General features: G+C 45.3%; 1 protein-coding gene across 1 annotated transcript in view; it reads left to right on the top strand.

Annotated features, from left to right (window-relative positions):
- The first annotated feature begins 7,358 nt into the window (after positions 1 to 7,358).
- LOC142038096 (TOG array regulator of axonemal microtubules protein 2-like) overlaps positions 7,359 to 24,183 on the top strand; it is a 38,653-nt gene continuing 21,828 nt past the window's right edge. Inside the window, exons 1-9 of the mRNA XM_075043143.1 lie at positions 7,359 to 7,384; positions 15,352 to 15,501; positions 16,328 to 16,539; positions 17,010 to 17,245; positions 18,831 to 19,003; positions 20,256 to 20,302; positions 22,174 to 22,364; positions 23,314 to 23,386; positions 23,423 to 23,509. Coding sequence (XP_074899244.1) covers positions 7,359 to 7,384; positions 15,352 to 15,501; positions 16,328 to 16,539; positions 17,010 to 17,245; positions 18,831 to 19,003; positions 20,256 to 20,302; positions 22,174 to 22,364; positions 23,314 to 23,386; positions 23,423 to 23,509 — 1,195 coding nt within the window. The remainder of the gene's footprint in view (positions 7,385 to 15,351; positions 15,502 to 16,327; positions 16,540 to 17,009; positions 17,246 to 18,830; positions 19,004 to 20,255; positions 20,303 to 22,173; positions 22,365 to 23,313; positions 23,387 to 23,422; positions 23,510 to 24,183) is intronic.

Here is a 24,183-nt window from a genome sequence, read left to right as displayed (position 1 = left end):
TAATGCCTTTGCTTCACTTGTTTTTTCATTCCCTTTCTTCCTGGTAATATCTGTGCTCCCTCACCCCTAACAATTTAGCAAGCTGGGGCTTTGCTGCAGAGACTGCTGCTGTAATGACAGTGGTAACTGCTCCTATTTGCATAATATCCATCACCCCAGGGCATTTGAGAGCTTTGCAAAGCTTCCAAGCATCATTTGCATTTTTCCGTTGGAGATACTGACCTGTAAGAAGCAAAAGTTGACTTGTTAAAAAATCTGCGGCCTGCAGAGGTCACGCTTATACGCTCCTAACTTTTTTCTGGCCTTAAGATTTGTATTTCTGGCCTTGAGATTTATATTTCTATTTCTTTGCAGGCCAGGCAATGAATCAGCAGTAGAGCTAGCCTGCTTCTGCAGTCTTCCACTTTCCATGCTCTTCTTCGGCTGTGTTCACTTTTGGATGTTGGAAGTGATGGCAGTTTGGAAACGTGGTATTTTCTGTCAGGTCAGTGAGCCAAACCATTGCAAGGTTTCATCAGGCAGCAGTACTGTGTTGCGTGTTCATATCTGGCAGCTCTTGTTTGTCCCCTTGCCTGTAAAGCATTGCTGTTTGCTGCAGAGACAGCCTATTACTCCTTTACCTCTCCAGCTCACCCAATGCTGCCAGCTGGTAGATGTTGAAAAATAGTAATTTGTCCACCTTGACTGAAGATCCTGCATTGGGGCCTCTGGGCACCATGGTGTGGGGCTCTAAGCAGCAGGTCAGATGCAAGACACCTCCTGTGTTTAGCAGGCGTGAGCCCATGGACACTTGGGCGCTCTAGGGATTTAAATCCCTTGGAGTTAGGTGATACCTTGTAGGTTAGGTGAATGGAGGTGGTGTGCTTTAACCCCAGCTGGCAACTAAGCACCACACAGCCGCTCACTCACCTCCCTCACAGTGGGATGGGGGAGAGAATCAGAAGGGTTAAAGTGAGAAAAACTTGTGAGCTGAGATAAAGACATTTTAATAGGTAAAGCAAAAGCTATGCACACAAGCAAAGCAAAACAAGGAATCCATACAACACTTCCCATCAGCAGGCAGGTATTCAGCCATCTCTAGGAAAGCAGGGCTCCATCACGTGTAACGGTTACTTGAGAAGACAAATGCCAGTACTCCAAACACCACCCCCCCCCTTCCTTCTTTATCCCCCAGCTTTATAGGGTGAGCACGACGTCATATGGTCTGGGATATCCCTCGGGTCAGCTGGGGTCAGCTGTCCCGGCTGTGTCCTCTCCCAACTCCTTGTGCCCCCCCAGCTCCTCGCTGGTGGGGTGGGCTGAGAAGCAGAAAAGGCCTTGGCTCTGGGTAAGCACTGCTCAGTGATAATGAAAACATCCCTGTGTTATCAACACCGTTTTCAGCACAAATCCAAAACATAGCCCCATACTAGCTACTGTGAAGAAAATTGACTCTATCCCAGCCAAAACCAGCACAGGAGGCTTTAAATATTTCAGTGATGCTTGAAGAGCAGACTTAGGCCCTGAACAAAACAGAGGTGCTTAGATACTGTAAAGACCAGGGAATAAATTCTAAGCGGTGGGAACTGTTGTATTTCAAGGTTCATACAGCACTAACAACAGTACTGGGACTTTAGTGGAATAGACATAAGAGTAGTAAAATGGACAATTAAGCTGGTCTCGTTAAAGGATATGCTCCTGTTTTTGCATGTCAGCCCTGCACCTCATGCTCCCAATGCTTGTTACTCATAATGAAAAATTTCAATACAGAACTCGGATCCCAGGTTGCAACTGAATGAAATTGCTTCATATCATTGAGAATTTCCCTGCCTGGTGATTACACAGGAACAGGACAGAGCCCTTAGGATGCTCACTTGGAGTTATCTTGGATTTATGCAGCTGTTTGTGGAAACCTGCTCTAGTCAGACTGCTTGGAGTTGGTTTGTGCCTTTACGAAAGATGTGTGGAACAGTATGCAGGGCCCTATCAGGAGAAAACTACTGGCCAGGGAACATATTTTAGTAGCCCTCTGGGATGGCTTCACACAGGAGTATGGGGTGGGAGACCGCTCTCCCTGAGGCAGCTGAGAGGAAGGCACTGAGGCAGACAAGCCTGGTATTTCTAAGGAAAATGCTTTTACAAGAAACCAGTGTGAACCAACAAACAGCTGGCCTAGCATTTCAAGACATGGGCCACTGGTTGGACTTAATTTGAGGATATATTAGTTCAAGGTGCTGATTGTGACTGCTTCTGTAGCCAAGCCTTGAGTGTTGGGCATTTAGAGCCTTTCCAAGAGTCCTTCATGGCAGAAATCCCACGTGCTGTGAAGACCTGCTCTCAGAAGAGATGGCAGCAGCTGATCGGTGCCTGCTTTTTCTAGCGCTAGGCCCCGCAGCTTTACTGCTGTCAGCTAATTTATGTTCATACGGCATTAGCAGCTGGAGGCCCCTCAGGGCGAGGACCTCTCTGCATGAGGTGCTCTGCAAACCCCTGCATGGCCTCAGCATCTCGCAGTTTCAGGGTCTTCTTCAAAGTGCCTCGATAAGGAGGGGAAATCTTTCAATGCTTTTGGTCCAGGCTGGGTTATGCTCAAGGCAAAGGTGTGTCAGTGTACTTGGCTTCTCCTCATCTCATTGTGTCTGGCAGTCACAGGAGCCCAGAGAGCAATCAATCACCCACCTTTGGGGAACAACCGCTCTGGGCCACAGCTCTAACAGAGACCGTCGCAGTGCTCAGTGGGAGCAAACTTGTGTACAGTACTCAAATAACCGTGGTGTCCAGCACAACACCTCATTAGAGCTGGAATGAGGGCTTGTTCAAGTGCTTTTTGAAGGAGCTAATGAGGTTTGGCATTCAGATCAGCTTATTCTCAACTCTTCATTTGCTGCCCTGCGTAAGCTGCTGCTTGTGGTAACTCTTGTTTTGATATAGAGAGCAAACTGCTAATTGCTTAATGGTTGTTTCTCTCTGTAACTTTACATACCAAAGACTGGTGTTCCTCAAGGATTAAGCCTGTCAGAGACTGGTACTTGGGAGTGATGAGCAAGAAGGAACCATGAACAATCACAAAACTTAATTAAATGTTTGATGTATTTACGATCTTGTTAAGAAGGCACAAGTAGAGACCTTGCTTGAATAGATAGGGCCAGAAAAGACAAGAACTCCTGCTTTTGTTCTCATCCTTGTAGATAATTTAACTTAAACTAACCATATGATTTTACACCACTGAGAACTTAGATAATAAAAGCACTAACGAGCACTGATGTATCAAAATATGTAAAAGACCATACTGCGCAGTGTGGGATGATTAAAAGAATAGATACATAGCGAACGAGAGACACAATGGGGCTGTTCAATCTGAGCCAGAGGCACCCACAAGCAGCAGGCCTCAAGGACGCAGCGAAGGCTAACTGTTTCTACAAAGTTTGATGAAACAGGCACAAAAAGCCAAGCAAGATGGGCCTTCGTGACCGAAAGCAGAATCATCTGAGGAGGGTCAAATAGCGGACAAGTGAGGAAGACTATGGAAGACCACCAGAGGACTTCCGAAGACCACCAGAGACCTTCAATGCGCCTGCGTAAAAGACATTTGCATATGCTAATAGTTTCCTGGAAAACTAAGGAATATGTATAACATTTCTCGGAAATCTAATGAATATGTGTGTAGAACATGTACTTAACCTGCACAATTAGGCCCGACGGCGCGCACGACTTTGGTGGGACTACCCCCCCCCACCCCGTGCTGCCCAGCGCTGAATAAACATACCTACTTTACAATCTCACCGATTGTGGAGTCTGTTTTCCGCACGTCAGTTTCATGGTTGAGCAGCCCTGCTCTGCTGAGAAGCAGCCATTGTAGGAGCTTTCGATAGGGACATTGAACTTTTAAGATCTTCCAAATGAATGCTGAGGGCACAACTTGTAAAAAGAGCATCACGTGGGCGATGCTTTTCACGTTACATCTTTTGTCTGTGCTTCTTGCCATGCACAGTAAATATATGAGGAAGCAAGTTTGCTGGTTCAGAAATTCCTCAAAATGGTAAGAGAAAACAGATTTTGGCTGTGTTATCTTGCTTGGATCATTGTGCAGAAAGATACAGGAGCACTTCTTGTGACCTGTGTGTCTAACCTAAGTGGCTTTGACACCAAGAACTTAGAAAAGTGGGGAGAGATGCAATTAGTAGCACAGGGACCTGCCTTGTGATTCTCCTGCAGGCCTGGGGAAACTGCCCAGGTCCACTGGGCGATGGCTTTTTACTCTACATAAAAACTTCATCCTACAGACACGTTATGGCCCTGCAAGCTGAAATCCTCTGGCCAAAAAAACCCCAAACAACTGTCATCACTCCAATTCCATTTTATCCTCACAACTAGCCTCTGGCTGGTGAGATACTGGGTTCAACCTCCACAGTGGCTCCAGTCCTGACGGGCTCTGTAGGGTTGTTGGAATCAGCATGTTTCACATAACAATACTGTATGTTTGCTGTGCTGGGAAGCCACCAGAGAAATAGCTTGTTAATTGGGAAAGAAAGTAATGATAGCATTAAATAATCTCTGTTTTCATTTACTGGGTGCTAATGATCCAAAGAAGCTGAAAATCCCAAAGGATGCGTTTCCTTTTGATTAACCCAGCAGAAGGATGACAAGGAGTACAGTTACTGTCTATTGAAACATCACCAGGGCCTGGAGCTGTTCACATGCAGCTGTGTTCCATTTTTTCTTCTTCAGAAAGCCATTTTCTAACGCTTTTTTTCACTCAGCAGTGAACCACTGCTACTGTTCTCCTCTGTACAGAGAATGGCACCAGCTTGTTTTCCATGCTCCTGTCAACAGTGGCAAAAGATGAATCCTGCACACCCAGTGCTTCCCCCAGGCTGCAGGCAAACTGCTCTGCTATTATCATTTGGGTTACAGTGGTTTCAGTGCAAGGGAGAAAGGGGTGGCCCTATATAGCTGTACATTTGGGGCTTTCCATATCATGTAGCTGGCCTGAATTAGGTACTATGCCCTGAATTTAGGCAATCAAGTCTTTGGGGGTCATGGAGGTGCCATAAGTAATGCCCTTCCTAATTATGCTTTATAGCATGCTAGCATTTAGGTAGGACAGACTGGCAGAGGAACAAAACTGAGGCATGGAGAGCCTGACTTTGTGCAACAGGGTTAAGTCAGTGGTAGAGGCAGCCTCTGTTTTAGCTACAGGATAGATTAATTTCTGGTACTTACTGCTTTCTTTTGGGCATTTTTAATACCTTAAGCAATGGGACATGCTCAGCTTCATTTAGGAGGTGATCTTAACCAGGCAAAATTGCTGCTGGCATATTTCTTAGATATTCATCCTATGCAATGAGACCAAAGAAAATATACCTTAATCCCTGCTTTATGTCCTAGTCCCACTTGCAATGATACCTCTATGCCTTGTTTTAAAGTACAGTCCAAATAGACCTATATTTGTATTTTTAAGGGTGTTTAGTGCCTGCCTTTTGTTGAAAGTAATGGGAATTAGGCTCTAAAAGCTCTCCAAGCACCTTCATTCATTGACCTTAAGCTGTCTCTGTGAATTTATCTAGACTAACAAAAAGAGTGAAAGCCAGAAGTGGGTTAACTGTCTCCGCTAACTCCAGCCTTTCTGAAATCACTTGTTTTACTCCAGATGAATGCTTTGATAGCTTTTGAGCAGAGTTAAATCTTTTGGGCAGGGGGTGGAGCAGCACAGGGCCTTGCTGCAATACGAACAATTTCTATTAAAATTTGCTTGAGGATGCCATTTTATCTGATTGTAAGTTTGATTGATGGTAGGGTACCTCAAGTCCTTGTACAGCATTCCTTGTTATTTGTTTTAAGCTTACAGAACAAATGAATAGGGACCTGCCTTTGCTTCCACCGAGTGCAGAGGCATTTTTCCTTCTGTAATACTTTAACTGAACTGTGTCTGTGATTGATCCTTCTGGCTGCACTGAGCTACCATGTGATAGTCGCTCTGTTTGCAGAGCTTTGGAGGCACCCATGAGTGGATTTTCAAAAGCGGTTCACACTGGCATCCTTCTGTACTTACTGACGTTTATAGGAATTTTACTGCTGGCTTACCATTCTGACCTCTGATCCTAAGGCACGCTCTGCAAAATCCCCTCTTACCTCTCACTTAGGCCATAAGAAATGGGCTGATATGTTTAAGGAAGCCCAAGTCCCGTATAGTGACTAAAGTCTGTCAGAAGGTGAAAAGAAATCTCTATAGAGAGTTTTGAAGTGAAAGAAATCAAACTGGTAAGGAAACAGACTGCAGGGACTGAAGCTGATGAGTGTCACGTTTTGCTATAGCACTAACCTGAAGGGCTAAGCCTAAACTTCCTTTACTCTCATATACCTGTGCCCTGTAACACCGTCTACAACTCCACTGGCCCTGTGGGATGTGCATTTGTTGATGTGAGCGTGGCATATAGTTTCTGGATAGCTGGCATCCCTAAATATGCGTTATGCCATAGCCTCAGGCTTTCTGAGGTGCTGCAAGTGCTATAGGTAACTCGGCAACACTATAAATGCAGGCAATTTAGCTACAAGGGCAGTTGTTTCAACTGCTTTTCTCCTTCCTTTCCCACTTGGTGGCAGATCTGGCAGTATTTGGCTTGTGTTTTAAATTGTGGCTCAGAATTACCCATGGATGTGTGATAAAATCTTACCTATCCCTTTCTATGGAAAAAAATCTTGCAGATGGGTGGAAAATGCTAGAGAATAGGGGTTACACACCAGTCTCCAGTATTGTTAGCCCGGTGCCGCCCCCCCCCCCCCCCCCCTTAATTCCAGGTACATTTGTATTAAAAAGGAGCAAATGATTCTAACCCCCATTTTTTTGGTTGCTCTTGGGGCAAGTCCAATGTGGCCTTCAAACTCTTTGTTATCAAATGTGTGAAATGATGCTCCTGCTGCAGCGGCAGTGCCGAGTTCAGTGGGAACAACTCCAGCATGCTGCACTGGGGCCAGCAGCAGTGGGTGCGGTGAGAGCCTTGCCTCGGCTGCCATGCTCATACAGCCATGGGGAGAACAGCTGCTGGGGCGGAGTTATGTCTCCCCCGTTATGCCGACAGCAGTCTTCCTCCAGCATTTGGAGTTTGTGGCCATGATTTTGACAGAATTTGGAAAATGCATAGCTTGAATATATTTTTATGCTGTTTTAACACCACCTGACTTGAGCAGTTTCATATGCAGGAACCCCTGTATGCGGGGCAATGCCAGGGATCGGTGGCTGTCACTTGCACTAGCAGTGTTATTTTTCCATATAGGCTCCTGATGCTGCTGGGAAACCCACCAGCAGTTGTATCAGGCCCAGCGACCAGCGGCACATCGAGTAGACTCTCATCTGCAAAGAGCCCCTTGCCTCCCCTGCCATGGAAACACAAGATGATTTCGCAGCAGGTGAAGGGCTGCAGCAGACCGGAGACTTCTTCATCCAGGGCTTGTTGCAATCCCGTTCCTGCAGCCTTTGCCTGGAAGATGTTCGCCTACAGCGGCCGTGCCACTGCCCAGGAATGCTGCTCGGCTCAGGGAGGCAGAGCGTGTACAAAACCTGCATTCAAAGCGCTGATCACGAGACCCTGGAGATGCTGGCAAGTGCAGCAGCTATTCTTCATGCTGTACAAGTGCATCTTCATGCTGAGAGCCCAGCCTCAGAGGCTGCGTAGTGGGGAGGATATTGGTCAGGACAAGGGGTAGGGAAACATGCTGTGTATAATTTTGAATTTTCAGGAACAGCCAAGATGAGAAATTCTTTTTTGAGGCAGGCCATGTTTATGTTGGTTTTGAGTGTCTCTGCAGTAAAGAAAGTAGGGAATAAACCTGTGTAATAATGAAGCAGAAAAAAGGAGTGTAGGGTTCAATTATATGGAACTTAGTTATCGGGCCTGAAGGTGGCTCATGGTCACAAGAGTGTTCCAGACGCCTTTAGAAGGCTTTGAACAGACTAAACAAGAAGATAGAAAAAGAAAGATCCCAGTTAGAAAAACACAGGTGCACATTCCACGATAAAGGGAACTTGGCACAACCAACCTCAGTTCAGGGGCTTATCTTGACCAATTGGACTAAGACAAGTCTTGCATGCTCTAATTAATACGGCCAATTATGTCCTATGTTTATGCGCGTGTACAGAGCGGGTATAACTAACTTTATCTTACGTTTGTGCGCGTGGACAGTACCGATGTAACCAATCACCGTTTATGCTTGTGCGCGTGGACACCAAATGCTTGCATGCAGCAACCAATCAGAGTTTCTAAACAACTTAGAGAAGTGTATAAGAATGATCAGCTAGGCTCAATAAAGGGGCGACTTTAATCATCATATTGGTGTTCTATCGTCCGGACCCCGCGGAAATAAACCCTAAACCCTGCATTTGGTGACCCCGACGTGATCCGAAGAGGAACAAGAGGCAATGCTACTGAAAAGGCGGGGAATTGCTGCGGACCACGGTGGCTTGAAAGACAGCGCCGGACACTGCTCGAGAGAGGCAGGACAACACTGCTCGGGAGAAGCAGGACAACACTGCTCGGGAGAAGCAGGTAAATCGTAAGCTTACGTTGGTAAAAAGGGCGGCATGGGTATCGCAACATCTGCGAAAGAAAAGGCAGCCGGAAAGATATTTACGAGGCTGGTTGAAAAAACAGAGACAGATATTAAAAAGGACAGAAACCTTTTAATTAGTGTTGGTACGGCTTTTGAACTTAGTACCTGGAAAGCTATCGGAACCTCCCTATGGGATGAAATTAGTGACGGGTCTAAAGAAGTTAAAGGTCTTGCAACTTTATGGAAATTGATTAAGACAACTCTGCAAGAAATGAAAGCAGATCGTAAAGCATCTGCGTCTGCTTTTGCTGCTCTCTCTCTCCAACCGCAAGCGAAAGGGAAAAGCGGGGAGAAAAACATAATGCAGCGAGAGAGACTTTTTGGAGCTTGTCTGCGTGCTCCTGTGCCCTTGACTTCTGCTCCACTCCCTGGGACTGCCGATATTAATCAGCAATCTGACAGTTTCCAAGCCTCCCTAACCGTACAATTAAAGGAAACCCTACAGAATCAGGGACTGAGTAAAAATCCACCTACAAGAAAACAGCCCCCAGGTACCACCGTTCAACATGAACAAATTATACCGAGCATATACCCTGATTCAAATAATGCAAACAAGGACTTGGCTACTCTAATAATAGAGCAAAAATAGAAAATGTTAGAATTGCTGGAGGAAATGCGGAAAAGAGACGGGGGTAAAGGTGGGCAGCCGTTGACGAGAAAGAAATATGAGAAAGCAGTAACTGCGATCGTGGAAAGTATGGATTCTTTTGCTAAAATGGTGGGCAATGGGGAAGAAAAATCCCTCAAGGATAAAACGCAAGAACTGATTAACCTGTGTGTACAAAAAGGGGAATTAATGCCTGATGAGGGAAAAGGGTCTGAAGAGAGATACGAGGATAGATACAAAGGAATGTGACGGCTAACAGACCCGCCCTTACAAAACACGGAACCAGCCCGGGCAGGACCCCCACCACCACCACCCAGCGATCCGTCTTTTTCGCCGGGACAACGTTGGCGCGGAATTATTGAACAAGCCACTATAGAAGGAATAACACTGCCACCTACTATCGGATCATTTCCCGTGTTCACTGAACCAGGAGGAAAGCAACAATGAGCGCCTCTGGACTGGAAAACAGTTCGAGAACTGCAAAAAGCCATCATGCAATATGGAATAGACAATAAGTATGTACAACAAATGATACAACAATTTTTTAAGGCACAAACCTTAGTGCCAGCGGATATAAAGATTTTGGTGGAAATGTTCTTTGAACCAACTCAGAGGTTGCTGTTTCATGATCGGTGGAGACAGAAAGCAGAAGAAGCCCAGGTGAGAAATTTAGATGCTGGGGCACAAAATCCACTTGCATTTGTCAGTGTTGATATGTTACTTGGCATGGGACAGTTTGCTACTGGTCCCGTTCAGGCTGCATTAAGACCAGAGATTTTACAATTGGCACAACAACTAGCTCTGGAAGCTATTTCAGAGGTGCCCCAAGTGGGTAAACCAGTCCCACCATATTCTCAAATCATACAAGGGGAAGAGGAGCCGTACATGAAATTCCTTGACCGTTTAAAAACTGCTGTCGATGCGTCGCCCACCTTAACCCCCAAAGCGAAAGCTGCGGTCGGAAAGGACTTAGCTATTCAAAACGCGAATGCAAAATGCAGACAAATCATTGCGTCGCTTCCATGTACAGCTACATTAGTGGATGTCATAGAGGCTTGTAATCGCTTACCTCTGATACAGGAACAAGAGAAAGCTAAAATACATGCTGAAGCTCACGCTGCAGCGCTTGCGGTAGCATTACGACCGATAGTGCAACAGGGAAAAGGAGACCGCGGCCCACACAAAGACCCCTTAGCGTGTTATCGGTGTGGTCAACCGGGGCATTTGAGACGTGCGTGCCCCCAACGCATAGCAACGCAGCCTCGATCTATGCCAGCACTAACTAACAGCAGTCAGTCAAACTCTCCTGGGGTCTGTAACAAGTGCGACAAGTTCGGACACAAAGCCAGTGACTGTCGATCAAGGTTTAAAAAAGATGGAACACCATTAACACTATATTAGGGTTTGCAAGTTGCGGAAGCCTCTGTTTGTCCACAAAAGCTGTCGCTACACAAAGACATATGAAATATACATGATGTACAAAAACTTGTCGGAGACCTACAGTGGATTTGGCCTTATTGTGGTATCACAAATACAGACTTACAACCACTGCTGGACTTATTGCGGGGCAGCAATAGCTTAACTTCTGTACTACAACTAAATGCATCGGGACAGCAAGCCTTGACAGCAATTGAGCAAAAAATTACATCATCTATGTCTGGCAGATATATCCCTGATTTACCCATGAATTTATATGTATATAACTCAGATAAGGAAGTTGTGGGAATTTTGGGTCAGTGGGATGAGCGACAGAAACAAAACCCATTGGTAATACTAGAATGGATATTCTTGCCTGCTAGCATGTCAAAAACGGTAGTCACTAGAATTGAAGCTCTGGGAATGTGCATTCAAAAAGCAGGGGTGAGGGCAATACAAATTTCAGGGAGGCAAATGGACAAAATTATTTTACCTATGTCACTTGATATTGTGAATAATGCCATGATGAAAAATGACTGTCTTGCAGTAGCTCTGCTGGACTTCAAGGGGGAAGTGGATAATCACTACCCCCCTCACCCATTCTTTAAAACAATGTTAACAATGGAACCACGCTCTATTTGCAGCGAAAAGCCGCTGGAGGCCATTACCGTTTTTTACTGATGCTAGCAGCAGAACGGGTAAAGCGGGATTTGTGTATCTTCAGGACGGATCCTGGAAGTCCGAAGTCATTTTGCCAGAGGGGTCAGTACAGGTGCTTGAGCTATTAGCTGTATGCGCTGTTTTCAAAAGGTGGGATAAAACACCTGTCAACATTATTTCGGATTCTCAGTATGTCGTTGGGGTAGTCAAACGTATGCATAGGTCCTTGCTAAAAACTGTAAATAATAAGCAGCTGTTTATGACATTTTTTGAAATTATGGATGCTATTAGAAAAACGGACAGACTTATTTTTTATCGATCATATTCGTAGTCATACAACGTTGCCAGGATTCATTGTGGAAGGTAATGCGTGCGCAGATCGACTGGTAGTAGCCAATGCAAACGTTCGTTCTAATACACCCAAGCCTGATTTGTTTGGGCAAGCGCTGCTATCCCATAAATTTTACCATCAGTTGGCAAAAGCGCTGAGTAGACAATTTAATCTTCCCTTACAACAAACCAGAGCTATTCTTGCTGCCTGCCCAAACTGTGCGAATATTCCAAGCTTACAACCACAAGGGGTGAACCCCCGGGGATTATCACCATTGCAAATTTGGCAAACAGATGTTACGGAGTATCCCAGTTTTGGGAGATAAAATTTCATTCATGTATCTATTGACACATATTCGAACCTTATGTGGGCTACTGTTCATGTATCAACCAATGCCAAGGCCGTAATTAAGCACCTATTGGCAGCATTTGCGGCCATGGGAGTACCAACAGAAATTAAAACAGACAATGGCCCGGGATATCGCGCACAGTCATTAGAAACATTTTTACAGCTGTGGGGGGTAGCTCATAATTTTGGCATACCCCATAATTCTACTGGCCAAGCTATCGTTGAACGAGCACATCGGACATTAAAGACTCGTTTAAACATTTTAAAAACAGGGGAAGACATGCGGCATTGTACCCCTCAAGAATTAGTAAGTAAAGCACTGTATGTTTTGAATTGGCTACAGCCACGTGGCACTGAGGATCAGATCCCAATTAATAGGCATATGTGTGAGAACAACAATGTTGATAAATATCAGCCGCAGGTTTCAGTATTTGATCCAGTTTTAAAGCAATGGCAGGGACCTTGCAAATTATTTACTTGGGGAAGAGGGTATGCTTGTGTTTCCACAGGTAACGAACAGCCCCATTGGGTACCGGCAAAATGGGTCAAGCCGTGGATTGAGTGACCAGATGACACAAACAACTCAGAAGATCGAGAGCAAGAGGCAGCGGAGACATCAGCAGGTCCCGAAGCCCTAGACAGACCGACTAGACAAATCACGACGGAGACCGGCAGTCAATGTGGAAATTAAGAATGCGTGTGAAAAACGCGGAGTATGATACCGGCTTTAGATATGTATCTTAGTGCGAGTGGGTAGAAAGGATAGTCAAAAAAAAAAAAAAAAAAAAAAAATTTTTTTTTTGTGTGTGTAACCATTATAATAGACATTTAACTAACCAACTAACCTACTAACCTATACCTAATCGTATAGAGAATAAGCAGTTTAGAGTTCTTATAGCAGATATATATATATATGATTTAATATTGGCCAGCACTCGGTGAAACATTACTCTTAAGAACCGAGTGTGGAACTAGTTTTAAGATACCCTGATATGTAGTCATTTTAAAAAAAAAAAAAAAAAAAGTGAGTTAGTTAAAACTAAAATTAGAGGTAAGGTCATTGACTTAGTTAAGAATCTAGAAACAGAGCAATGGGGAAGTCCACTTTTTCATTAATAACCTGGGGCGAGATTATGCTTGTGTTTTCACAGGTGCAAGCCCACAATGGACTTCTGTTCAATTTACATGATCATCATCATCCGGAGCATCATAGATGGTGTGGCAATACGAATACCACCTCAGCCAAAAACTAATGCGTAGGTCATCTTGGCTAACATAACAGATCAAAATTCTCAGTGCATTGCAACCGCATCACAAAGCCCATGAACAAATAGACAAGATGGCTATGACTCGTGCAGCGCGCCTGGCCAGCGAGCGCATGCGTCATAGGTTTCCAGATGAGGCGGATTTTGGCACCCGCTGGCCACGTGTGCTAAAATCCGTTCCTCTACAAATATATAAATACCGGGATTTTCCAAAGCGCATCAGGCTGGTGTACAGCAAGACCATAGCTGCCTCCGTGGGGACGCCCACATAAAGCTGACACCTACTGATTGCTGGGCTGAGTTTGCGGAGCAAGACGGCACAAGAATGTACAAGATGGTCCATCCTTGTATGTTGCAACGTGTTTAAAAATTAATTGATAGATCAAGTAAGGCTGTGTTAATTGAAACAAAAAAAAAAAAACAAAAAAAAAAAAGGGGGGGGAGATGTAGGGTTCAATTATATGGAACTTAGTTATCGGGCCTGAAGGTGGCTCATGGTCACAAGAGTGTTCCAGACGCCTTTAGAAGGCTTTGAACAGACTAAACAAGAAGATAGAAAAAGAAAGATCCCAGTTAGAAAAACACAGGTGCACATTCCACGATAAAGGGAACTTGGCACAACCAACCTCAGTTCAGGGGCTTATCTTGACCAATTGGACTAAGACAAGTCTTGCATGCTCTAATTAATACGGCCAATTATGTCCTATGTTTATGCACGTGTACAGAGCGGGTATAACTAACTTTATCTTACGTTTGTGCGCGTGGACAGTACCGATGTAACCAATCACCGTTTATGCTTGTGCGCGTGGACACCAAATGCTTGCATGCAGCAACCAATCAGAGTTTCTAAACAACTTAGAGAAGTGTATAAGAATGATCAGCTAGGCTCAATAAAGGGGCGACTTTAATCATCATATTGGTGTTCTATCGTCCGGACCCCGCGGAAATAAACCCTAAACCCTACAAGGAGACTGTTTGGATGGACAATTTGCATCATACAAATACAGTAATCAAACAAGCCCACTGAATATTGGGGACATCTAATGCAGAGTGCAAACCTTCTTTTAGTATAACACCTGGTGAGTCATTGTTTGTGTCTTCCTACTTTCTTTATTGTGATGAGAAATAAACAAACCAAGAAACCCCAACCCCAAATTGACTGGGAATTACAGAAACAAAGGACTTTCAAACTAGTTTTGGAAAGCTTCTACTTCCTAGACATTGCCAAATCCTAACGACTGTTGTGGGTTGCCTGCCCTTTGAAAGGAAAGGAAAGAGCTCTGTAAGTCCTGGCTGGGCCACCAACGGAAACGTATGCAAATTAGTAGAACGTTCCGTTGCCGTAGCGCTGGAATGGCCGTTCCACCCCAGGCAGACTAGGCTGCAGTCAAACAGACAGTTGTAGCGGTCAGGAGTGCGGGTCAGTGCTGGTATGTATCCTGGTTTGACTCCAGCTGGCAAATAAGAACCACACAGCCGCTTGCTTCCTCGCCCCTGGTGAGATGGGGGAGGGAATTGGAAGGGTAAAAGTGAGAGAATTCATGGGTTGAGCTATAGTTCAATAGGTAAAGCAAAAGCTGCATGTGCAAGCAAAGCAAAATAAGGAATTAATTCACCACTTCCCATCAGCAGGCAGGTGTTCAGCCATCTCCAGGAAAGCAGGGCTCTATCATACCTAGTGGTTACTTGGGAAGACAAAATACTATCACTCCAAACACCACTCCCCCCGCCCCCCCCCCCCCCCCTTCCTTCTTTATCGCCCAGCTTTATAGGGTGAGCATGACTTCATATAGTCTGGGATATCCCTCGGGTCAGTTGGGGTCAGCTGTCCCAGCTGTGTCCTCTCCCAACTCCTTGTGCCCCCCCAGCTCCTCGCTGGTGGGGTGGGCTGAGAAGCAGAAAAGGCCTTGGCTCTGGGTAAGCACTGCTCAGCAGTAACTAAAACATCCCTGTATTACTGAGGCTGTTTTCAGCACAAATCCAAAACATAGCCCCATACTAGCTACTATGAAGAAAATTAACTCTATCCCAGCCAAAACCAGCACAGTGTGTTAGTCTTCTATGGAGAAAGGGTGTCTGTTTTTACCTCTCTATATCAAATGCTGCAAATTTGAGTATTTGTACTGTCCTTATTTTAAGGCTAAGTACCACGCCTCTGTTGCTCTGTACTACGGGACCTTTCCCAGATTCAAACCCAGATACACAGCTCTGCGAGGTGGAAGCATTGATTCGAACTTGCAGTTTTGTGGCAGTAGTTGGATCACTGAAGAAGGTGAGAATGGAAAGGGGTTGAATATGCAATGGTGGCCTCAGCCAAATGGAATCCCCCCCCCCGATTTCAGGGAGAAATGGTCCTTGGAGGTCAGTCCTCATGTGCTGGCTCCGTGTCAGAATAGGTGGCTGGCAGAGCTCTGCAGATGATCCTGCCCTCCTCCAGTGGTATGCATGGCATCACATCTCTCTGTCACTAGTTCATTGTGCTTTCTCCTTTATCAACAGTAGCCAAATCACTACTACTGCCAGCCAGGACAGGGCCTGTGGCCCAACTGGCTATAAATTTGGCATGGGAATGAGATGTGAGTTCTGTTCCTAGCGTTGCTATCAATATGTGGTCTTGCAATAGGTAAATTCCCAGTTCTTCCTCTGCTTGCCCATCAGATCAGACCTTGGGGATGGGATGGTGCTGTAGAAACACTGGCAAGGTCTGCCTACTTGCTGACATGTCTTTATGCTTTCCAGAAATAACCAGTAGCACCGTGTGGGTCTATTGGTAGCTTTCACAGAAGCCAAGTCCTGAAATGGGAATCTTTTTTTCCCTCTTACCAGTGGGGCCTTCAACCTCTCTCTCCTGGCTTGCTAGCTCAATGCTGTTCAGAAGAATTAAACTGATGCTAGTTTATGAAAATTAAAACCAAACTGATCTTCTGAATGATTAAAAAAAAGTTGAATGCCTCACTCATTAGATGGGCTGATTGTAAATATGCGAGGTCAGCTAGCTCACTTGTTCCCTTTTACCTGATCTACAGCTTCTTTTCAGTCCATATTAACAACGCAGATGAAGAAGCAGCCCAGTTCACGGTATGGGGATGGAGTTAGGAAATTTGTGCACCCGAGGGCGATCTCTCCTGTGCCTGGCTGGTTCAGCAAGGCTAGCATGCTTGACCTCAGCACTGGGGCTGGAGGATGTCTCCCCCGCCTTTCTCACGAAGCCTTGACCCAGGACCCCCGAGAGAGGGATGTGAGCAGTGCTGCCCTGGAAAGCATTCAGATCAAGGACAAGCTGAAGACAAGGATGATGTCTGAGGACCTGTTAGCCTCACAGAGAGGTAAGGTGGGAGCCTGCATGCTCTCTTGTGGAAAGAAGGGTCTTTCCCCAGCCTACAGAGGTAGCGCACATTCCCAGTGAACATTTCTCCCCTGCACGTGCCCCCCTGCGATAACCTGCCCAGCTCTCGGTCCCCTGTGTAGCCCTCCTGTTGCTGTAAGGGTGTACAACTGTGGGGCAGGGAGAGGAGCAGAAGGGTGTACGTGCAGGAGAGGTATTCTGTGTAAGTACAGGTCCGTGGGCTCCCTGTTGCCTGACAAGAGCCTGGAGGACCAGGGTGTTCCTCTGGTGGCTCTGTGGAAGTGGGAAAGTATTGTCCACTGGCCTGCTTCAAGTGGCTGCCAGCATGAGCATGTTTCCCTGTGCAGTTATTTAGAAGTTTCCAAGAAATCTGTCCGATGAAATATCTAGCTTCAGGTGCTTTAAGTTTGTATTGCTGCTTCTATTACGCTTTGTGTCTCCACTTTGCAGGCCTGACTGACTGCAGTGACTGTGAGGGGGTTACCCTGAAGGCAGTAGTTTCTAGGTCACCTTCCCAGAGGCTCCTGGTAACCTCCAAGTCCACGTCTCCCATCCCGAACAGCCTTCCTTTCTCAGAGCCCAGCAGGATGAGCAACGGAGAGCAGGAGCATGGGGAAAACGACACAGGCTGTGATGACAGTGATGGGAATAACAAGGAGTTGATGTCAGAGGGAAAAGGACATAAAGTAAGGAAACCAAGCCATATCACATGTGATGGATCTTCAGTTTATTTCCTGTAGGCAGAGCTCTGAGATCTTCTTCCCCTGTGGTGTGAGCCCAGGGAAGCAGCTGAGCCAAGGAAGAGCTCAGCTGGACATCACGCTTCAGGCTGTCTTTGCAACACGTGTACTGCAGACTTCATGTCCTCAACATCTATCAGTGGGAGAAGAGGGCTTTAAATAGTTTCTATGCTCTTTAATGGCTCCCGCTGTGTTTTATGATTGAAAAAACACCAGCAACCAGTCGGAGCAGCTAAATGTGTCTAATCTGGTCAAGCATATCCTTCTACAGTTAGTGAAATACATGTACCTGTGAACCATCTGTACATTGCAGTTACTGTTGCAGACCCACCAGTGTCTTGGTGGCTTTTCATATCAGCTCTGTCTGCTTTAGTTGGAAAAAGATGTTTGCTGGAGCAGGCAGTCCTCCAAACTAAAGTTTAGGTTGCCTCAGCTTTTGAGTTGTACAGCTATGTCCTTCTGCACAGTTATCTTGAATAATATTTCTGGAGTTCAGCAGCTTCTGTGCAGCTTCATCCTCTCCCATGGGTCTGCCCAGGGGTAAGTTACGGGAACTGGCAATTCTGGCCATGGGGAATGGAGTCCAGACCCCATCTACTCAATTGCCTTTGCAGGAGGGGCAGAAGCTGCAGTTGTTTTTGTTTTGCCATGGTGGGGAGGAGAAGGCAGATGAATAACGGCTTTTGTAAACAGGATACCTAATATAAGGCTAGCGCACTTTATTTCAGCCCTGCAGATAGAGGGCCAAATGTATCCCTCACGTTAACTCTGTTGGTTTCACTGGAGTTTGAACAGGTCCTGATTTGGCTCTTTAGCTGTAACAAGAATGATGGGATACTAAGGAAGGGTATGCGTTTGCCCCTGCTCCCTCCACCCCCCTTCCTAGCCATGGCATGGGGAGCCTGAAGTAATTTCAGCAGGCAGGGAGACCCTACACAGAGCAGCAGGGTAGGGAGCTCTGCTGAACTTCATAAATGACAGTGAGCTTGAGATGATGGATTGCGTGGAAGCTGGAGAGAACCAAGCAACCTGAGAGCACATTAGCATCTGGGCCGAAAGGCTGGTTGGGGACTGTAGGAAGGGCAGGAGCGGAAAAAATTACGGGCTTGAAAAAAGCAAGTTTTGACAGCGTGCAAAATGACTTTGTGGGGACTTGGCTGGAGTTCAGCAATGGCTGGTAGGCGCTTTAGGGACAGCGAGAGGATAGTGATCTAAACCCATTCCCATACCATCAGAAAGGCTAATAGAGGCAATGGCACCCCAGAACATCCTTATGCCAAGCAGACGGATGTCAGGTGGGAATGCAGCCACTGCCAGAGAGGTGAGCGAAGGGAGAGACCTGGCAACAGTGTGGGACATGGTCTCTCCCTCACCACTTTTCTTCCCATTGCCCATCCTAGGCCAAGCTGCTCCACCAGCTTTACTTTTCTTCTCCTGCCAAGTCCTAGCTAAAAGCATGGCTAAACTTTTTGAGACATCAAAGGGGGAAGGTTGGATGCTCAAGCTGAGTGCTGTGTTCTACTATTTCCAGGCTTCCCCGCTGCCCTTCCCTTGCAGTGGTGGAGATGGGAAGAAGTCAATGAGAGTGGCTTTGATTCCCCCTGTCTCCAAGCCAGCAAGACCATCTGATGGGGCTCCTGGCAGTGCTGCAGTGCCTCTTCCAAGCTCTCAGCACCTGGTTTTCCAAGAGGGTCTGGAGATGAGGTAAGCCAAGGTGACCGCCTCTCTAATATGCCATTCACCTCACACTTCTTGTCTCTTGAGGTTGTTTTTCACAGTCAGCTTTCCAATATGTTTACGCAAACTTCTGTGCATTCACAATTTTTTCTTATATATGATGATCCAGCACAATGTCAAAACCAACATCATACACTCTAAGGGCAGGGGTGGGGGGGGTGTGGAGGAAGCAGGACTTAAGAGGACCTTAAAAGCAGGTCCTCTGCCGGACTCTGATACTGATTCATTCTGTAATCTTTGTGGTGCCATTTGGGAACTGTATTCCATGGATCTGAATACAGCATCTGGTTTTGTGTGTGATCTTTGACTGCCAATTTCTGTACCTGCAAGAATATGTTAAGGCAAATATTGGCTATTGTATAGCTGCCTGCAAATTCAGATGCTGCTTCTGTAAATGTCAGTCGTAACTTCTCTGTGTCGTGTCTGGGCCTTCACTGTGAAATGAGAGCCCAGGTAAATCTCAGTTTATAGATGTATAATCCTATAGACGTTTAATATTTACATATGGTTTTAAGATCAAAGGGGGCAAGGTGCTAGAGAACAGTTACAGGGCTGTAACTGATGGAAAGATATTTGCTTGGATATGCACGGGGAAATCTAGCTGTCAACCTTATCCTAGTTATAACAATAAATAAGGAGTCATAGAAATATAGTTCCAATTTAAAAGCTTCAGCATGGCTTTTAAAGCGCAATCTGAATATCCTTACCTACCAGTTGAGTTGGAAAAACCCCTTTTTCTTCTTGAAAGAGCAGGGAGGTGTAATATTCTTCTCAGGAGACAGCAGTGGTATTACCATGTGTAACCAAGATACTCTCATCAGTTGAAGTCATGACCAGGCAAAGTTAGGCTTCTGCAGCAGTATAAAGGTAGCTGCCCACAATACAGACTTATGACTGGCTTAACATCTCTTGCTGATTCAGGAAGGATGTATGTAACAGTGAGCCACTTATCTCCAAAAGGAGAGACAGCAAAATTGGATATTTAAGGCCCAAATTGAAGAATGACTCCTGTGTTTCAGCTGGAGCTTGATGAGCTCTGTGTGACTCCAGCAACTGAAAGTTTAATGGCAATTAATCAACTTTGCATATTGTTGGTTTTATGGGTTGCATTTGCTCCTTCATTGGAACGACCATGCTAAGAAAGTTTGCCTCCTTTAATGCTATCCCCCCTTTCTTTTTCTATCTCTTCATATATTCTTTTATCCTCAATTCTCTTAAGGCCAAGATCAGGCAGAAGCAATGAAGAGAAGACCCTTGAATCTCTAGGTAGGTACAAGGCATGGCTGTCCTAAAATGACAATAGGAATCCTGACCCATGGGTGGCATTGTGAAAGTTTGGTTGAAAACCATCCTGTAACTTTTTTTAATTCCTTGGTGTGCTCAGACGGCTCCCCCAGAACCCAGTCACTGGGAAATGTGCTCTGGTGATCCAGTGAAAATGACTCCAGCATGGAGTTATGAATGACAGGAGCTGGAGGGGTACCTTGGGGCCCTGGAAATGCACAGTAGGAAAAGAAAACATTCCTCTACCTCATGCTCATACCTTTTGTCCCCCTGCACACTCTCTAATGTCATGAAGATTAGAGAAAGATGAGGCATTTCACATGAAATGAGAAATGTTCCCACTCCTTCCTCCTACACTTGAAGGAGAAAACCTTCCATTGGTGCAGTTTCTGAACCAAACCCTTTGAGATCTGAAGTAGATTCATCAATATTGCTTATTTTTTGCACTGGGAGAAATAGTGAAACCTTGTGTGATAGGAAGTCCTTGTGAATTTTCCATTTCCAGAGAAAGAGACTCAAAAAAGGATCCAGCCTATGCAGGATCTGAGCTTTCCATCCTCTTAAAGCACAAGCCTAAACTCAATCCTGAGTAATGAACTGAAGTTTCCTCTGTGCAACTCATTTACTTCAAACCACATATGCTAGCTTTATGATTACAAATCTTTTCCCCTACTCTATCTGCATATGTCAGTATTGCAAACGGAGGCTGGGGTAGGAGATGCCTACTGGCTTCTCCCCCTCCCCACCTTGCATTATTACTAGTAATAAGACTTCTGCGAGACAAAATGTGGTGTCTGGTGCATCTGTGTTAGCCAATACTTTTAAGTTGAAAACCTCACTGACACCATTGCTGTCCCTTTGCCATCTGTGGGTTTGTAGTGATAGGAGAGATGAGAATTTAACAAATAATTTTGCTGGTGCAGAAGAAGGCAGAAGATCCACTGGTCCCTTAGCTCAGTGTTAGTTCCGCCAAATAATCATTCCCAACGGGCTTATGGGAACGATTCCTTTATTACTGGTATGCAGCTAGTATGCTGAATGCAACTAGGGAGAAGTACTGCTGAGTTAAGTAAGGTGACAGTTTTGCTGGATACATTCTGGACTAGAAATGAGCTATATTGTTAAACCATCTCTCTCTTTTATTATTGATCTGACCATTCTGCAGGGAAAAAAATCCTGATGTAAGAAAGTTATTCCTTTTTTCCTGCTTGGCTATCACATGATTTTATCATCTGCAAAGCCATGTTAGGAATGATTAGTTCTCTGAGTTTTAACAGCTCTGTTTGGAGAGTATTTCAGAAGGAGCTGCACTGTGCTGTTCCCATTAAGAAAATCAGCCTTTAGTCAGGCTGCCCAGAAAGTGGGCTGATCTGCTGCAATTTGGAATGAAACTCCTTGGGGAGAATGAATTCTCTAACCTCAAGAACACAGTTCTGGTTTTGGTAACACTCTAGCAATCCTAAGCTTTTCTCTAAATGCCCTCTAAAATATTCCAGCGAAGAGGAGGAAATGTTGATTCTTACCTCTACAAAGGCATATAGCCATTAAAAAGCAGGAGTTCTTTTAGTAACTAGGAAGAAGAGGATGTTTACTAAAATCAGAATGGATAGGAACAGATAAGAACCTTTTTGGCAAGAGCAATCTCCATCTCTCTGCTCTTCTCTATCAAACACAGCTAGCTGTTCACCAGAAGCCAAGGGCTGAGGCCTTTATCATGCGGTAGGTTTGAGTCTGATGGCCAACAGAGTAATGTCATTTCTGCTGCCAGTGCAGTATGGTAGTACTCCATCTGTTTGGAGAGGTCATATGTACCTCGCTTTTCTCATACACAAGCTATATCCATGTCTTATTAGAGCTCCAGACTCTGGCACCCGTCTTGCCTGTTCTCAAGCATCAACCTGTTGGTGGCATGAAGTCTCCCAGACGTTTATGTGAACCCGTGCCCCAGTTAACTGGCCTCCCACCCAGCCAGGCCGAGAAGATGGATCATCTCATGAGCGCTCCCCTTCTGAGTGACGACGACTTGAAGGACAGCAATGGAAGGGTAAGGGCTAAGGACAGGGGTGAGCAGGCTTCCTTTTCAGTGAGTGTTCAGTGCTTAGCACAAAATGTCACTGAAAATCATAGTCTTCCTCTCTTGGGGAGTGGATTCTCTTGGGAATACATTTGAAAGCTGCAGAGCAACTGCTTGAGCATTTTCACTGGTACAGAAGTCACTGGTTGGGAGATGGCGCTAAGGTTATGCCAGAAGCATTCTTTATGTACGAAGGCCAATTTAGAGCACATCTGAATGGCAGAGCAAGTTACACATCAGCGAACATGTGCAAAGTGCATGCTTGGAAGCACAGAAGCAAAGATTATAATATTGAGTGTAAGCAAGGCTGCAAAATAAAATGGGAGAGCTTAATTTTCCTTGGTTACCTTTCTTGCTGTATCTCCCAGCCCTCTCATTCTCAATTTTTCTATTCATTAAGACCAATGTTTCTCCAACTTGTTTTCACATGACTCCTTTTTTGGACTCATGTGTTTTCAGAGAGCAGCTGAATCCTTCAGAAGCAAGGAAGTGAGAAGCAGCTGCAATTACTGGCCGTGAGTGTTAGGAAGCAGCAAATTACCTCTCATTGCTGGTTATTGCAGATAGTTTTTGTTCCCCCACCCTGGCCTGAGGGAACTGAACTGCCTGTTCGCTGGTCATGTGAGCTCTTCTTACATCTCGGAGCACTCCTGACTCTCTTAGATCGAGCAGGGCTTCCTGACATAGATTGAGAAACAGTGTCTTGGACCAGTGGAAAGTTACAGTAGTAAAGTGTTATACATAACTTGGTGTAATTGTATGCCACAGTGAGGAAAGGAGGAGTTCTTCTGAAACTATTGGGATGTATATGGAGCTGCATTAAAGACTATGACGCTATACCACTGTGTTCCTGAAGAGGTGTTGTGTATGCTTTGTGTATCTCTCTTTATGCCCCATGATGTATTTCCTTTGCGACTAGATCCGTGTTACCTTGTCTAAGTCAGCTCAGAAGAAAATAGACCAGAAGCGAATGAAACAGCTGGAGCTATTGCGTAGAGAAAAGGAGAAAGAGAGAGAGAAGGAGAAAGAGAGAGAGAAGGAGAAAGAGAGAGAAAAGGAAAAGTCCCTGCAACTCCCTACACAGAGCGTTGACCCTGGGGATGCAGCTGAAGAAAGTAAGTGGTTGCTATAGTTGTAGGCCTTTTTGTTCACTTGCTTGCTATTTGCATAGTGGTGCAAGTGTCTATGAAATCAGACTGGAAGGCTGTTACACTTGCATCTAAGTGGAAATTAGAAGAGAATTTATTTCCATTTTCCAAAGGAAAATACAGAGGTATGAAGTGTCTTGCCTGTGGCCCACCCTGAGTCAGTCACGGATTATCACCTTCCCCCCTTCTACAAAGTCTTTCAGGCTAGATAATTCTGTCTTGCAAACTACATTGGGGCTGCCGACTCTCTAACTGAGAGTAGCCTCCAGGAAAAGGGAATGGATGAGTCCAAAAGAATGCTTTTCAACCAAGGTGCAACTTGGAAGAAACAAAATGAAACCATTTCTAATTAAAACACAAAAGATCCTGCTCACGTGATAGGACAGATTATCCTGGTCACAGCACTCCTTGCTGAGGAGCTTGCATTGCAGAGCCATGCTGGCGCCCTTAGCCAGTGCTTATGTTTTACCCACATGAGCAAGCAGTGTTACTGACTTAATTGCAGCTGACGGGCTCTGATTGTACTGCTGCATGCGCTACCACGAGTGCAGTGGCAGGGAACTTAAAAGTCAGCACTCAGCCCAAGGGCAATGACAAGGTTATCTGCTCTTTTTCTTGCTATTATTTTGTGAAGTGCTGAT

The sequence above is a fragment of the Buteo buteo genome, chromosome 12 (genome assembly GCF_964188355.1).
Source record: "Buteo buteo chromosome 12, bButBut1.hap1.1, whole genome shotgun sequence".
NCBI classification, from domain to species: Eukaryota; Metazoa; Chordata; class Aves; order Accipitriformes; family Accipitridae; genus Buteo; species Buteo buteo.
Note: the sequence above shows the minus strand (reverse complement) of the source record. Positions and strands in the feature narration are given on the sequence as shown.